The sequence below is a fragment of the Suncus etruscus genome, chromosome 13 (assembly GCF_024139225.1).
Source record: "Suncus etruscus isolate mSunEtr1 chromosome 13, mSunEtr1.pri.cur, whole genome shotgun sequence".
Taxonomy (NCBI): domain Eukaryota; kingdom Metazoa; phylum Chordata; class Mammalia; order Eulipotyphla; family Soricidae; genus Suncus; species Suncus etruscus.
In genome coordinates, this window is record NC_064860.1 from 93,257,609 (window position 1) to 93,272,554 (window position 14,946).

The following is a 14,946-nucleotide window of genomic DNA, read 5'->3' on the forward strand; positions in this document are numbered from 1 at the left end:
TTAGCTTTCTTTGGTGAAAGTTCAAAGTTAAGATATCAGCAAGGGGACTTCTTCTGATAATTATGTTATGAGTGATTGTCCTTCCACTGTAACTTTACCTTATCCTCTTTCTTTGCATCTTTTGTTCTCATAATTCATAATAAAAAATTATAAAACTGAAAAAAAATAAATAAATAAAATGGAAGCATGGCCTTGGGGTGGAATGTCCTGTGAGAAATTTAGGAGGAGACTTGTATATACATTCATATATGAAGGGGAAGGAATGAGTGGAAGCAGGGCCTTTCCTGATGGGGAAGAAGCATGGAGTCCAAAGAGGGTCGAGGCCGGTGTTAAAATAAATCAATTGGCAAGATTTTGGAGGCCCTGAGAGGCCTTCAGCTTGACTTCAGACGTGGCCTGAGGTCATGAGGTGTGGCCTAGCAGCTGTGTTCTGGAACCATCATTGGCTTTGCACCAAGGCCAGGCCTCTCTGCTTGTCTCCACTTTATCTGACACGGAGCACTCGCCCACCTAATCACTGTCCACTAATACAGTGTAATTAATACTGCCTTGGCTTCTCAGAGGACTTGGAATAACATAAGAATAGATTTATTTATTTTGGGGCCACACCTAGGAATTCTCAGGAGTTACTCTTGGCTTTGCACTCAAGAATCATTCCTGATAGTGCTCAAAGGACCATAGAGGATGCCAGGAATCAAACTCAGGGCAGTTGTCTGCAAAGCAAGTGTCCCTACTCTGCTATCTCCCTGGCCCTAATATGGGATTTTTTAAAATAATTTTTATTTTGACAATATTGACTTACATATCTTTCACAGTAGTATTTTAAGTACATATTAACATTGAATCAGGGGAATTCCCATAACCAAATTTGTCCTCCCTCCACCCCTGTTCCCATTCTGCATCCCATATCCCCCACCCTCATCCCCCAGGCTTCTAGAATAAGTGGTCCCCTCTGTGTCTAGCTTACTACTTAGTGATCATATTTCTGGTTGGTCCTGGTACCCTCCCTTACTTCCCCCTCTCTTTGAGAGGCAAAACTAGATAGTTCAAGTTATGTGGTTTTGTTTGAAGAAAGAAAAAGCAATAAAGTGGAGTAAAAATCAAATAAGCCGGGACCGGCGAGGTGGCGTTAGAGGTAAGGTGTCTGCCTTGCAAGCACTAGCCAAGGAAGGACTGTGGTTCGATCCCCCGGCGTCCCATATGGTCCCCCCAAGCCAGGGGCAATTTCTGAGTGCTTAGCCAGGTGTAACCCCTGACCATCAAATGGGTGTGCCCAAAAAACCAAAAAAAAAAAAAAATCAAATAAGCCAAAAATAGTTGTAGTCTTTCTAGAGGCTCTTATCCTCATTTGAGAGAGGACAGGAAATAAGGAATTGAAATGCCACACAACACAAAAAGAAATATCAAATAAAATATCCAGTGAGCACTACAGCACTAAAGGCAAGCACCCCTTAATAGTCTCGGTCCTGGAATAAAACCATGCCAGAGAACAAAGAGAAAGAAAGATGAAATAACATAAAATAAGATTGGGGACATCAACTTCAATATCTACACCAAAACACAGAAGTCAAAAAAGATAAAAATAAAAGATAAATGGAGGCCGGAGAGATAGGATAGAGGTAAGGCATTTGCTTTGCATGCAGAAGGACGGTGGCTTGAATCCTGGCATCCTACATGGTCCTCTCTGAGCCTACCAGGAGTGATTTCTGAACGTAGAGCCAGAAGTAACCCCCGAGTGCTGCCAGGTGTGACCCCAAAACCAAAATAAATAAATAAATAAAATAAAAGTAGATAAATAGATAGAAAAAAACTATTTTGTGACCCTCCCCCTGTTTTTTTTCCTGCATAGGCATAGTAAAAATTGGGGGCATTAGAGAGGGAATTCCCTTGGCCTAGGACATACAGGGTCTCTCCACCCTTGAAGTATAGTGTCATGGGATTGACTGTAGGCTCCTTGTCCATTTACTCTCGCCTTGGTTCTTTTGTGGTGTATGGAAGACTTCTGCTTCGTCATGGGCGATAAAATCAGACCTCTGTATCTAGAGATCTTGGTAGCTGCACAGGTCAAGGAGTGGAGCTTATGATGAAGCCTTTCTTTGTGGTTCTAGGAGTTCTGTTCCTTCTGTGTCGTTTTAATTCGTCTTCTTTAGTTGGTCATGGTCATTGCACTGCTCTTAGGATGGAGCCAGAGATATAGTCTTTTGTTATGTTTCCAGAAGACGAAGACCCGTTCTGTTGCGATTGTCTCAGTCAGATCTCTGGCATTAGAGAACTTGTTTGTTGTACAGATCATAGATCAAACCATCGGCTAGAGCTTTGTTATTGGTCCCAGGATGCATATTGTCCAGTAATATGGGATTTTAATCAGCCCAAGAATAAAAATTTCTCTTACTGTATCATTAACATTTCTAACAGTGCCTTACAGCCTACGCCAAGCATTTCCTTGAGGATTAGGAATTACTATTAGGATTAGGAATTATGAGAATTAGGAATTGGTATTAGGAATAATTATTAGAATTATTATTACACATATAGAAGGAATGGGGGGAAGGACCCAAGGAGATTCCCATCACGTGTATGACTTCTGACACAACTTCATGGCCCTGAACTAGTTATTTAACTTACACCCCAGTAATTTTCTCACTACAAAATGAGTGGTTAGAGTCAATGACCATTACCATCTCATTATACTGTTACTTGGAATAAATTATATTTGATATTAAGAATTACGCTGAAGGGCCTGGAGAGATAGCACAGCAGTAGGGCATTTGCCTTGCATACAGTCGAGCCAGGGCGAACAGTGTTTCGAATCCCGGCATCCAATATAGTCCCGGTGCCTGCCAGTAGCGATTTCTGAGCACAGGGCCAGGAGTGGCCCAAAAACATAAAAACAAACAAACAAAAAGAATTATGCTCGGGGCTAGAGAGATAGAATGGAGGTAGGGCATTTGCTTTGCATGCAGAAGTAGGGTGGTTCAAATCCCGGCATCCCATATGGTCCCCCGAGCCTGCCAGGAGCAATTTCTGAGTGTAGAGGCAGGAGTAACCCCTGAGCGACCCCTAGGCAATGCCGGGTGTGACCCAAAAACCAAAAAGCAAACAAACAAACAAACAAACAAAACTTATGCTAAAAATAGAGAGGTATGTGTGAAGTAAGGGAGAGTTGAGTAGGTGCTCAATACATTCTGAAATGCCCTGCTCTACCCTGGTTTATATATTATATTTTTAGATCTAAAAGTATTTGTGGGGAATCATGAACTTTCTGCTAAATGTTAAATAGCTAGTTGAAGGCACTTAAATTCCACCTACCTGTATTGCCTGGGGAAGGTAAAAGGGAATTGAGCAACTGCATTCGTCCTTGAAATTATTGGCATTTTCCCGAAAAGTTGCACAATTTGCACAATTTTTTGTGTAATTAATCTGTCAGAGAAAATAATTAATCATTAAGAAGTTAATCATTAACAAGAGGACATATATTCATGAGCAAGACTTCAAGCTCTCTGAACCCAGCACATTTTCAGGAGAGGATGAATACATTGCAGCCTTTTGTGCAGAATAAGTTTTTCTGCAGACGTTCAGAAGAGTAGGCTTATTTAGTTTTGCCATTTGGAATCTGGCAGCATTGTGGCACGACTGGGAACTCATTATTTTACTTGCATGTTTATGTAACCTGTTGTGCTGAAGCCTTTAACCTTCATCAGAAAGAAGTGTTACTAGGAGGGATTAGTCCGTAAATCGTAAGATCTGGGCTAAAGGTCTGAGTCCAATTAGCTTTCTGGTTAGGTCACTTCATTGCTTTTATTGTATGGAAAATACTTTATGCCAACACATTTTTAGTGTGTCTAGAGATTAAAGATTACAAACATAGGAAGTGTTTTTGAAATGCAACGCGATTGACATGTGAAATAATTCTCATTTTAAAATGTTATTACAGTCTGTTTCCTATCAGTCAATTTACCTAAAATAGTTTAAAGACTGAACTCTTTTAAAATAAAAAATAGTAGTTAGCACCTTGCATGTGGTCAAAAAAGTTTGATTCCTGGCATCTCATGTGGTCCCCTGAGCCCACCAAGACTGACTCCTGAGTGCAGAGCAAGTAATAAACTCTTCAGCAGCATCAACTATGACCTCACTAAAATAAAACAAATAAAAATGTAGGAGTGCCTTTTCCCAAAAGAGTACTTAAGAATACCCCAAGGCTGTACTCTCTCCAACCAATCCATGGGGAAAGGACCAAAGAGGCCTGCTATACCTGGAATTGACACTCCTCAAAAACTGGCTCTGACTAAAGGTCAGGAGTCAACACTGTTCCCCCAAACAGCCTTTTAGCAACCACAATATAATCTTTGCCCCTCATTAGAGCTCCCCAGAGATCTCCTTGGCAGCATATTAAGACTTGTTTACAATAAAGTGAAAGAGGTACACCACCAAACTGTAAAAGATATCATGGGAAAGCAGCACAGATACCCACTATGAATAGTAAATGGGAGATCATAATCTTGATGATTCAATCAATAATAAGACTATATGACCTCTCTTAGAAGGAACTCAGAATGAAAATGCTTATGATGTTTAATGAGTTCAAGGAAACAATGGAACAGACTACTAATAAACCACAAGAGGATGTGGAGGCAGAAATGAGAAAACTATAAACAGAAATGACAGAATTGAAAAACCTGGTAGGCAAAATAAAATACTCACTGGAAGTCCTCACCAGATGAGTAACAGCTGCTGAGAACAATCAGTGAGTGAGCTCCAAAATGAGGTGCAGAAAACCTCCAGAGAATATTAGATGCAAAAAAAAAAAAAAGCCTTAAAATCAACAAACAATTGAGGTAAAAAAAAAGACAAAACAAACAAAAAAAAAAAAGAAAGAAAGAAAGAAAAAGAAAAATGCGCAGGGGTGCTAGCTAGTACAATATATATTGATAGTATTCTATCATATCTTTTACAGATGCATAATATCCATCTTGTATTGTGCCCTTGACACTGTCCTACAATGCTCATTTCTAGTCCTTTACTGTCTCAGTCCCAACCATTATTTCCCCGCATTTACACTTTTTACCTTCAATACCATACGGGTCAAAAATAAATAAATAAACAAACAATTGGAATGTGAACTTTGGGTTGTATTTAAGAGGAACAACAAAAAAATAATTGAGGTCCCAGAGGACCTGAAATACATGCACTTAAATCCAGGAAGCCTGAAGTGTTCCAACTAAAAGAAATCCAAATAAAATTATTCCAAGACATATCTTAATCAGAATGCCGAAAACCATAGATGAGATAGAATACAGAAAACAGCAAGATCAAAGATCAAAGATTTACCACAGTTTTGCCAAATGAAACCCTTTAGACTTGAAGACAATTGAGGGATTGTGTGTGTGTGTGTGTGTGTGTGTGTGTGTGTGTGTGTGTGTGTGTGTGTGTGTGAACTCAAAGATATAAATGCCTCACCAAGAATTCGTCACCTAGCCAGAGTTTTATTCATATACAAAGGAAAAATAAACAATTTCACAGTTGTAGCAATTAAAGGAGCTACTTTAAGACAAGATGAATTTTACACACACCAAACTCCTGCAAAAAGATGACACAAGGGGCTAGAGAGATAGCATGGAGGTAAGGCATTTGCCTTCCATGCAGGAGGTCATCGGTTCCAATCCCGGTGCCCCATATGGTCCCCTGTGCCTGCCAGGAGCAATTTCTGAACCTGGAGCCAGAAATAACCCCTGAGCACTGCCGGGTGTGACCCAAAAACCACACACACACACACACAAAAAAAGATGACACAAAATTCTATGACAATATCCCTCAATATTAGTGGGTTACACCAGCAGTGCTCAGGAGTTATTCCTGGCTCTATGCTCAAAAATCACTCCTGGCAGGCTCAGGAGACCATATGGGATGCCGGGATTTGAACTACCGTCCTTCTGCATGCAAGGCAAATGCTCTACCTCCATGCTCTTTCTCCGAACCCAAGCATACAATTTTCTAATCCATCCTGCCACTCTGTCTCTTAATTGGTGCATTTAGACCACTGACAGTGAGGGATATTGTCATAGAATTTTGTGCCATCTTTTTGCAGGAGTTTGGTTTGTGTAGAATTCATCTTGTCTTAAAGTAGCTCCTTTAATTCTTCTTTTAAAGATAGTTTTGAGTCTATGAAGTTTCTGAGAGATGATTCATATGAATCTGGCATCCATTTAGCCTCATCTTTCCTTCCCCAACCTCTACCAATTTTTTGCTTATTTTTCTGTGAATGCAAAAAGCATCTAAGTTTTCCAGGCCCAATAAACAAATAGGCTATCCTTAAGAGGGAGGCGGGAAGACAAAGCCACCACACCAAGGCTGTCACGATCTAGCTAACAGGCTCTGCTATCTGCTAGATGAAAAAGAGATCTTATTTCCTTTTCTCTTGCAGGTTTGTTTTCAAATGTAATTGTGCTGATCCCCCAGATGGAAACTTTGATAAATGACATTAAAATGTCAGATGAGACGAACCTCTATTTCTGTGATGCTATTTGAAGCCGATAAAAGGATAATGCCCATGGTGATGCAGAATATTCCTATGGCAAAGAAGTAGCAGAGAATTCTCTTGGCAGAGTAGTATATCCAGAAGGCAGGCAAATGCTGTTGTTTAAAGGCAGTGTTGTCTATTGAACTGAACCGGTGCTTCTTCATAGTGGTCTTGTAGGTGACTCAGATTTACTTTGGAGACATTAATAATATTACAAATGGTAATACCACAAAATGCAAGTATTACGCTAAGAAGTAAAGTGACTCTTTGTAGTTGCAGCCTCTCTACTTCTTGGAATTGCCATTTAAGCAGACTTAGCCACTGCTAAGTCTACTTGAGCTAAATGTCTTGCCTAGAAAAAGGAGTCCCTAGCAAGTCTTGGCAATACAGGGAACAGTTACAGCTAGCTATTTCTAGGATATAGGTATTAATGCAAAGCAAGACCTTCCTGCAAGGGGTCATAGACTTATCTTTAAGAACTTGCCCAAATCCTTACAGTTGAACATCAAAAAACAGCAATATGACTGAAACCCAGCTACAATCATGTTTGTAATCATGGTGCTTAAATAAAGATATTAAAAAAAAGAAAATGTGAATAAAGTTTGGGTTTTTGTCATGCTAAAAAAATATAAAAAGCAATAACAATAACAAAACAAACTTAACTCGAAAAAACTGCCTGTTCATTAAGATGAATATAAGATAAATTGGAAAAATGCTTTCAGATTAATGATAATTGCTCTTTATAATAATAAAGAAGGGAAAAGTTAATAGAGATCAAAAACCACAGATGTCTAATCTCAGCTGTTTATTGTCCTTCTCAAGAAAGACTGTAGGAAAAGTATATTAAAAACATTCTCTAATCTTTTCTTAAGCACTTGTTTTGGAATAATTCGTATGAGGCAAAAGAAAGGGGAAGATAATTTAAATGTTCAATACTGGAGCAAGGCCTTATTGGTTTAGTCTCAGGTTTTTCCATTTATCGTAAGTCCACTAACATTTTCTTTAAGAAGTAATAATTACTTTCTCTTTTCTAAGATTCTTTTTAGACTAAAGTTAGGATTTAAAAAGTCAGCATGTGGGGCCAGAATGATAGCACAGTGGTAGGGTGTTTGCTTTGCATGCCTCTGTCCCAGGACAAGCTGGTGTTCGAACCCCAGCATCCTATATGGTCCTCAGAGGCTATCAGGATTGATTTTTGAAAGCAGAGCCAGGGGTAACCCCTGAGTGCTGTTGGGTGTGGCCCCAAAATAAAAACAAACAAACAAAAGTCAGCATGTGGAGGCTGGAGGGATAGCATAGCGGGTAGGGCATTTGCCTTGCAAGCAGCTGACCCAGGTTTGATTCTTGACATCCCATATGGTCCCCTGAACACCTCCAGGAATGACTCCTGAGTGTAGAGCCAGGAGTAACCCTGAGCACTTCCCGATATGGTCCCCCCAACAAACAAAAATCAACATATGATTTATAATATTCCTTTTGAATGAATATTAAAAATTAAGTTATTCTGGACTATGCTCATATTTAAGATGTTCATCACTGTGACAAAGATACATAGTTTAAAATATTATAAGATAAATACTACTTATACCAGATTTCAACTTCAGTTAATGCTTCCCTTTTTCTTTTTTTTTTTTTTTTTGGTTTTTGGGCCACACCCTGTGACGCTCAGGGGTTACTCCTGGCTATGCGCTCAGAAGTTGCTCCTGGCTTCTTGGGGGACCATATGGGACGCCGGGGGATCGAACCACGGTCCATCCTAGGCTAGCGCAGGCAAGGCAGGCACCTTACCTCAGCGCCACCGCCCGGCCCCAATGCTTCCCTTTTTCAAAACTGGGGGGAAAATCATAACACTAATGGGAACATTCATGGGAACTTAAATTTGGCTTAGAGGCGGTGACTAAAATTGCTGTTGGAATCAGTCTGTATCAGAAATTGACAGGGAGGATAGGACCTCTCTTTCACACCAACTATTTATTTTATGAGACAAACGTGGACCTGAGCTTGGGAATTAAAAAGCAGTAATATCTTATGAGATTGAATTATATGTGCAGTTGCCTTCAAAACATCAGGCACGTTTACAATTTTCTTCCTCACACCAATACTGAGGATGCTTAGACCACTTAAATAACATCTACCAAAAAGGTCATTACAGTTAAAACAAAGAGATATTTTATAAAGCAAAACCAAAATACCCACATTTAGGAACTACATATGATCTCAGACTTGGCTTACACAATCTAGAAGGTGCTGGAAGACCCAAATCTGCAGAGCTGATTTCCCAGTTTGACTTGGGCTACCGAAAACTGTTGTGGAACTGGAAAGGTCTATCATCTAAGGAAGAGATGCTATTTTTCAGTTGGAGGCAAAATTCTTATTGGATGGGGGAGGAGAGAGAATCCTCGATTGGGCTGTAGCCTGGCTTTCAACTGACTAGTATGGAAAGCTGTCTGCTTTACTCAAGTCCCTCAGCTTAAAGGTTCATCTCGCTCAAAACTCCTCCCAGATTATTATTTGGAATTATTATTATTGGAAACACTGCATCCCAGTTAAAACATACAATTAATAATCACCTGAAGTAGGTGAAAACATTTCTGGTGCAATATTTTTGAGGCATAGTCAGGTATGTGTTTACATGTACTTTTTAAAACTTTATATATATAATGGTTTTTGAGTCACACCTGGCAGTGCTCAGGGGTTACTTCTGGCTCTATGCTCAGAAATCGCCCCTGGCAGGCTCGGAGGACCATATGGGATGCCGGGATTCGAACCATCATCCTTCTGCATGCAAGGCAAACACCCTACCTCCATGCTCTCTGTTTGGCCATGAAACTTTTTAATATATACTTTTATATTTACATATTTTCATGGCTTCTAAGAAAATCTACTTCAAGTATACAAATATGCTTCATATGTACTCTTTGGTGCTTAAATAAAGATATTATTATTATTTTGGGCCACACCCATTTGATGCTCAGGGGTTACTCCTGGCTAAGCACTCAGAAATTGCCCCTGGCTTGGGGGGACCATATGGGACACCGGGGTATCGAACCGTGGTCCTTCCTTGGCTAGCAAGGCAGGCACCTTACCTCTAGCGCCACCTCACTGGCCCCAAATAAAGATATTATTTAAAAAAAGGCAGAAGAAAAGAAAGGAGGTGCAATATCTATACCTGGATTGCATGTTTAGTAACCTAAAAATAAGAAAATCAAGCTAATGTCATATTATTAGACTATAGAATAATTTCATATGCCAATTAAAAAACTAAAATATCCAGAAGAACAGGATTAGCTACTAAACTTTAGTATTACTGTCCTATAGAATTGTAGAAGAGTGATATACCTAGTCTTCCTTCATTCACTAAACTATCAATTCTCATCCCCATGCCCCTAAACCTAGCCCATAATTGTGATAAACACATCAAGTGACTTTGGCAAATGACCCTTAGGAATCAAAATAACTTCTAGGTCAAAACCACTATTTTAGACAGGTCATATTAATATTAATCAAGGTGCTTGCCTTGTATGTGGCTAATTCCAGTTCTACCCCCAAACTCTTCATATGTTTCCCTGCGTTGCCATGTACTCCCAGGTACATGGAGCACATGCTAGGAGAAAGCTTTGAGCACTGCTAGGTGTTATCCAATCCCTTATCCCCCCCAAAAGAACCACTGTTCTAAATATGAATATGAAAGCTTGGTGACCGTGATTGTATTATAATATCGTTAGACATTTCAGAGAATGATTAATCCCTTTTATTTCTTTTTTATAACAATTGAAATTTATTATATGATACATCTAAAGAATTGCAAGAAATATTTGATAATGTAGAGGCCAATTTTCTTTTATTTCTTTTAAGAAACTAATAGCCTCCACGTATTTTTTAGATATTAACTTGCCTATATTTCACTGCCTTTTCTTATTAACTGCTGGGTCCCACATGTACTAAATATGAGTGCAAAATCATATTTATGTGTGGTTATACGTGTAGTTTCCACTCAAGCACACATACCTATGATGGTCTCACTTAACTGGTTTTGTCATGTCAGTATGGCTTGGTAGATTGGTTTGAATTCTGAACACAGAATACATGTCTCAAATTACCAATGTGTCTCATTACAAAATCAGGCTTGATATTTTCTTCCAGATTAACCATCATATCAAGTGATATTAAATGCTTATATTGGAAAGATATATGATTCATTTCATTTCCTTTCCTATTGGCCAAGAATAGCTCAGATTTTAGGATTCAAAGGATGAGACTAACATAGCTAAATTAGCTATGATATAAATATAAATATAAATTAAATTTATATATAAATATAAATTAGCTATGATATAAATGTATTTTCATTCTGCATGGCTTTTTAATTTTCCTCTGAGTTTCTGGGTTTGTCAGGGATCTGAAGAATGAAACTGTTGTTCTTTCCATTGAATTCCCGTGTGTGGCCTCTGGTGAGGTTGCTGGTGTGTGAAAGAGATTTCCTGGAACATAATTTGCTAGACTTTCAGACTCACTTAAAAATTTATAATATTCAGGGAGTCAGAGTGATAGAACAGTGGTAGGGAATTTGCCTTGCATGTGAATGACCTAGAACAGACCCGGCTTCCAGCCCAGGAATCCCATATGGTCCCTAGAGCCTACCAGAAGTGATTAAAGAGTGCAGAACCAGTAGTAACCCCTGAGCACTACCAGATGTGGCTCCAAATCCCCAAAATATATAACATTCAAATATAGAAATTCATATACCAGTAATAGACCTATTTTCTTGTTTTTAGACAGGCCTAACTTCGTTGATAGTTCATGGTTTCTGCACTGAATTAAATATGAGATAGTTGGGTTTGACTTTTGGTTATCTATTATTTGTCTAGGGTGTGTCCTTTCTGAGATGCAGTTTCATCATCTTCAAAGTGTGAAAAATAATGCTTCCTCAAATTTGTTTTGGTGTTCCAACACAAAAGACTATTTGTTAACAAAATACCTACATTCTTGACATTATTTAAATGAGTGAAAAATAAGTGCTTTTGACCCACAAAACAAAACCAGTAGTATTGGGCTATAAATAGAATGAAATATTCACTGCTGTGAAGTTAATTCAAAATTTGGTAAGAGTCCTTTTATTGGGGGGGGGCACACCTGGTGATGCTCAGGGGTTCCTCCTGGCCATGCACTCAGAAATAGCTCCTGGCTTGGGGGACCATATGGGATGCCCACGATCCGTCCTAGGTCAGCGCATGCAAGGCAAATGCTCTACCGCTTGTGTCAACACTCTGGCCCCTGGTAATTTTTTTTTAATAAATTTAAAGTTATTGTTAGCAAAGTCACACCCATTTGACACTCAGAGTTACTCCTGGCTATGTACTCAGAAATCGCTCCTGGCTTGGGGGGACCATATGAAATGCTGAGGGATCAAATCACGGTCTGTCGTAGGCTAGCACTTGCAAGGCAGATGTCTTACCTCTAGTGCCACCGCTCCAGCCCTGTTGTGACTTTTTTTTAATGACTTCAACAGTTTCTGAGATAGCCACATCAGGGTGAAGACATTTTCTATCACACAAATATAGAACCTTCTTTGGTCCACATACCTTATAAAACAAAAAAACTACCCATGAATTTACATTAATGTAATTAACTGAATCAACAAGTAGACAAAGGGGTGTGGGGTAATGGAGAGACAATCTTTTTGTTATTGTTGTTCCACTGTTGGGAATTAAACTCTACTCTACATAGGGATCTTTCTCAGTGTCAGCAGTGCTAGATGTTTTATCAAGGGCTTGGAGATGTATGCTCTACCACTTACTAAGACAGCTTTTTAAGAATTATTCTGCTTTTTCCTCAGAAAACTAGAAACTGAGCTTCCATATGACCCAGCAATACCACTTCTAGGAATATACAGTAGGGACCCAAAAACATAATTCAGAAAAGCCCTCTGAACATTTATGTTCATTGTGGCACTATTCACAGCAGCTAGAATGTTTTAATCAACTCAAGTGCCTGAGAACAGATGAGCGGATAAAAAAAATAATAATCCATCTACACAATGGAATATTGTGCAGCTGTTAGGAAAAACGAAGTCCTGAAATTTGCTTATATCTGGGAGATTATTATGCTGAGTAAAATGAGTCAGGGGGAGATGGACAGACCTAGGATGATTGCACTCATTGGTGAGATATAAAAATTAAAAGATAGCATGGGGGCCCGGAGAGATAGTACAGTGGCACTTGCCTTGCAAGCAGCCGATCCAGGACCAAAGGTGGTTGGTTCAAATCCCGGTGTCCCATATGGTCCCCCATGCCTGCCAGGAGCTATTTCTGAGCAGACAGCCAGGAGTAACCCCTGAGCACCGCCGGGTGTGGCCCCCCCCCAAAAAAAGATAGCATGGTATTCATACCTAAAGATAATAGAGATGAGGGCCAGGAGGACTGTCAGGGGTAGCAAGATTGACACAAATAGAGGGGAAAGTGCAGTGAGGGCAGAGAAGGGACCACTATGACTATGATATGATAGTTGGAAATGATCACTCTGAAAAAGAACTGTGTGCTGAAAGGAGATAAAGTGATATGCACGGTCCCTCTTAGGTAACAATATTGTGATCCACAGTGCTCAAAAGGGAAAAAAAAGGAAGGATAAAAGGGAGAAAAAGTGCATGCATGAGAGAACAAAAATGTCTGCCACAGACACAGGCAGGGGAGAGTACAGAGGGGAGGATGTAGAGAAAATGGAGACATTGGTGTAGGAAATGTGCCCTGGTGAAGGGATGGGTGCTGTATATTGTATGATTAAAACCCAATCATGAACAACTTTGTAACTATATATCATGATTCAATTAAACTATTTCTAAAAAGAATAATTCCATTTTAATAATCAGAAGTATTCTTTAAATTTTATTTTAACCAGAAGCATTGAGAAAAAAAATCTCAGAATGTTGCTCATAAGAACTATAGATGCTGCTAAAATTAGTGGGCAAGTAGCTGGAGAGTAAGTATAGGAGTAAGGCACATGGGCGACCCAGTTCAATCCCCCAAAGCACAGCCAGAAATGATCATGGAGCACAATTTGTAGTAAGCCCTGAGCACAGTCAGGTGTGCCCCTCCCAAAAAAAAAATACAAAAGAATAATTCAAATTAGTGGGAAAAATACATGGACTAAAACAGTATTTACATAGCCCTACCCTAAAGTATTTTTCCCAAGATGTATATTAACTGTAAAGGAATAGGCAATAATAATAAAGGGAGAAGTCAGTTAACTACTAATTTAGACAGGTCAAGGGTGATGTCTCTCATAGTAAGGCACACCGATATTTTATATCCTGATATGATGCCACAAGGATATATTGCCTCTGTGGTTTTTCAGTTCCAAAGTGCAAAACTTCAATCAAATTAATGAAAAACAATGCACAAACCTAAATGGAATCACAGTATATAAAATAACTGATAGTTCTCTCTAAGATCAAGATGATGAAAAGCAAGAAAATATTGAGGAACTACCATTGATCCAACAAAATAAAGGAGACATGACATCTCTATGCAATATGGAATCTTGTATAAAAAATAGGAGATCAATAGAAAAACTGGTAAGTTCTAAAGAAGGTCAGTTTTTGTTCATTTTTATCTCAGTCAAAGCTTATTTCTTAAATTGTGATAAAGAATGTGGTCAGATAAGATGATAATATTATGGATGACTGGGAAAAACAGACATGGGATATCTCTACTATTTCTTTTTTTGTTTTGTTTTTGGTTTTGGTTTTTGGTTTTTGGGTCACACCCGGCGGTGCTCAGGAGTTACTCCTGGCTGTCTGCTCAGAAATAGCTCCTGGCTGGCACGGGGGACCATATGGGACACCGGGATTCGAACCAACCATCTTTGGTTCTGGATCCGCTGCTTGCAAGGCAAACGCCGCTGTGCTATCTCTCCCGGCCCCATCTCTACTATTTTTTTACAATGTAAAAAAAAACCTCTTTATTTATTATTTGTATTGGGGAGCCACATCCTGTGATGCTTAAAGGCTACTCTCAATTCCATACTGGGAAGTTGCTTCTGGGACATGTAATGCAAGTCACTGAATCCAGGTCGTCCGCATGTAAAGCATGCAAAGCCTGTTGAGCTAGCTCTTTGACCCACAACGTTTTTTAAAAAAATAATCTAAAAATTCTTTCAAAATAAGATGCTAGAAACAAATGAGATATTTGCAGTTATGGCACTGTAATTTTTAAAAATGACTTAAACACCGTGCTTATAAGGTTGTTCATACTAGAATTTTTTTTTCACCACAGATAAAGTTGTTCATGATTGAGTTACAGTCATACAGTGTACAACCTTCACCAATATGCCTTTCTTGACACCAATGTCAACAGTTTCACTTTCACCCTCCCTGATGCCCTCTTCCCTCTCATCCATCCTCCCCGGCCCAGAACACACACACACACACTCTC

General features: G+C 39.2%; 1 protein-coding gene across 1 annotated transcript in view; it reads right to left on the reverse strand.

Moving 5' to 3' along the window:
* LOC126025887 (cell cycle control protein 50C-like) overlaps nucleotides 1-6,681 on the reverse strand; it is a 40,484-nt gene extending 33,803 nt beyond the window's left edge. The window contains exons 1-2 of the mRNA XM_049785613.1: nucleotides 6,502-6,681; nucleotides 3,310-3,420 (exon numbers count right to left, since the gene is read on the reverse strand). Of these exons, the coding sequence (XP_049641570.1) occupies nucleotides 3,310-3,420; nucleotides 6,502-6,681 (291 nt within the window). The remainder of the gene's footprint in view (nucleotides 1-3,309; nucleotides 3,421-6,501) is intronic.
* Between the last annotated feature and the right edge of the window lie 8,265 nt (nucleotides 6,682-14,946).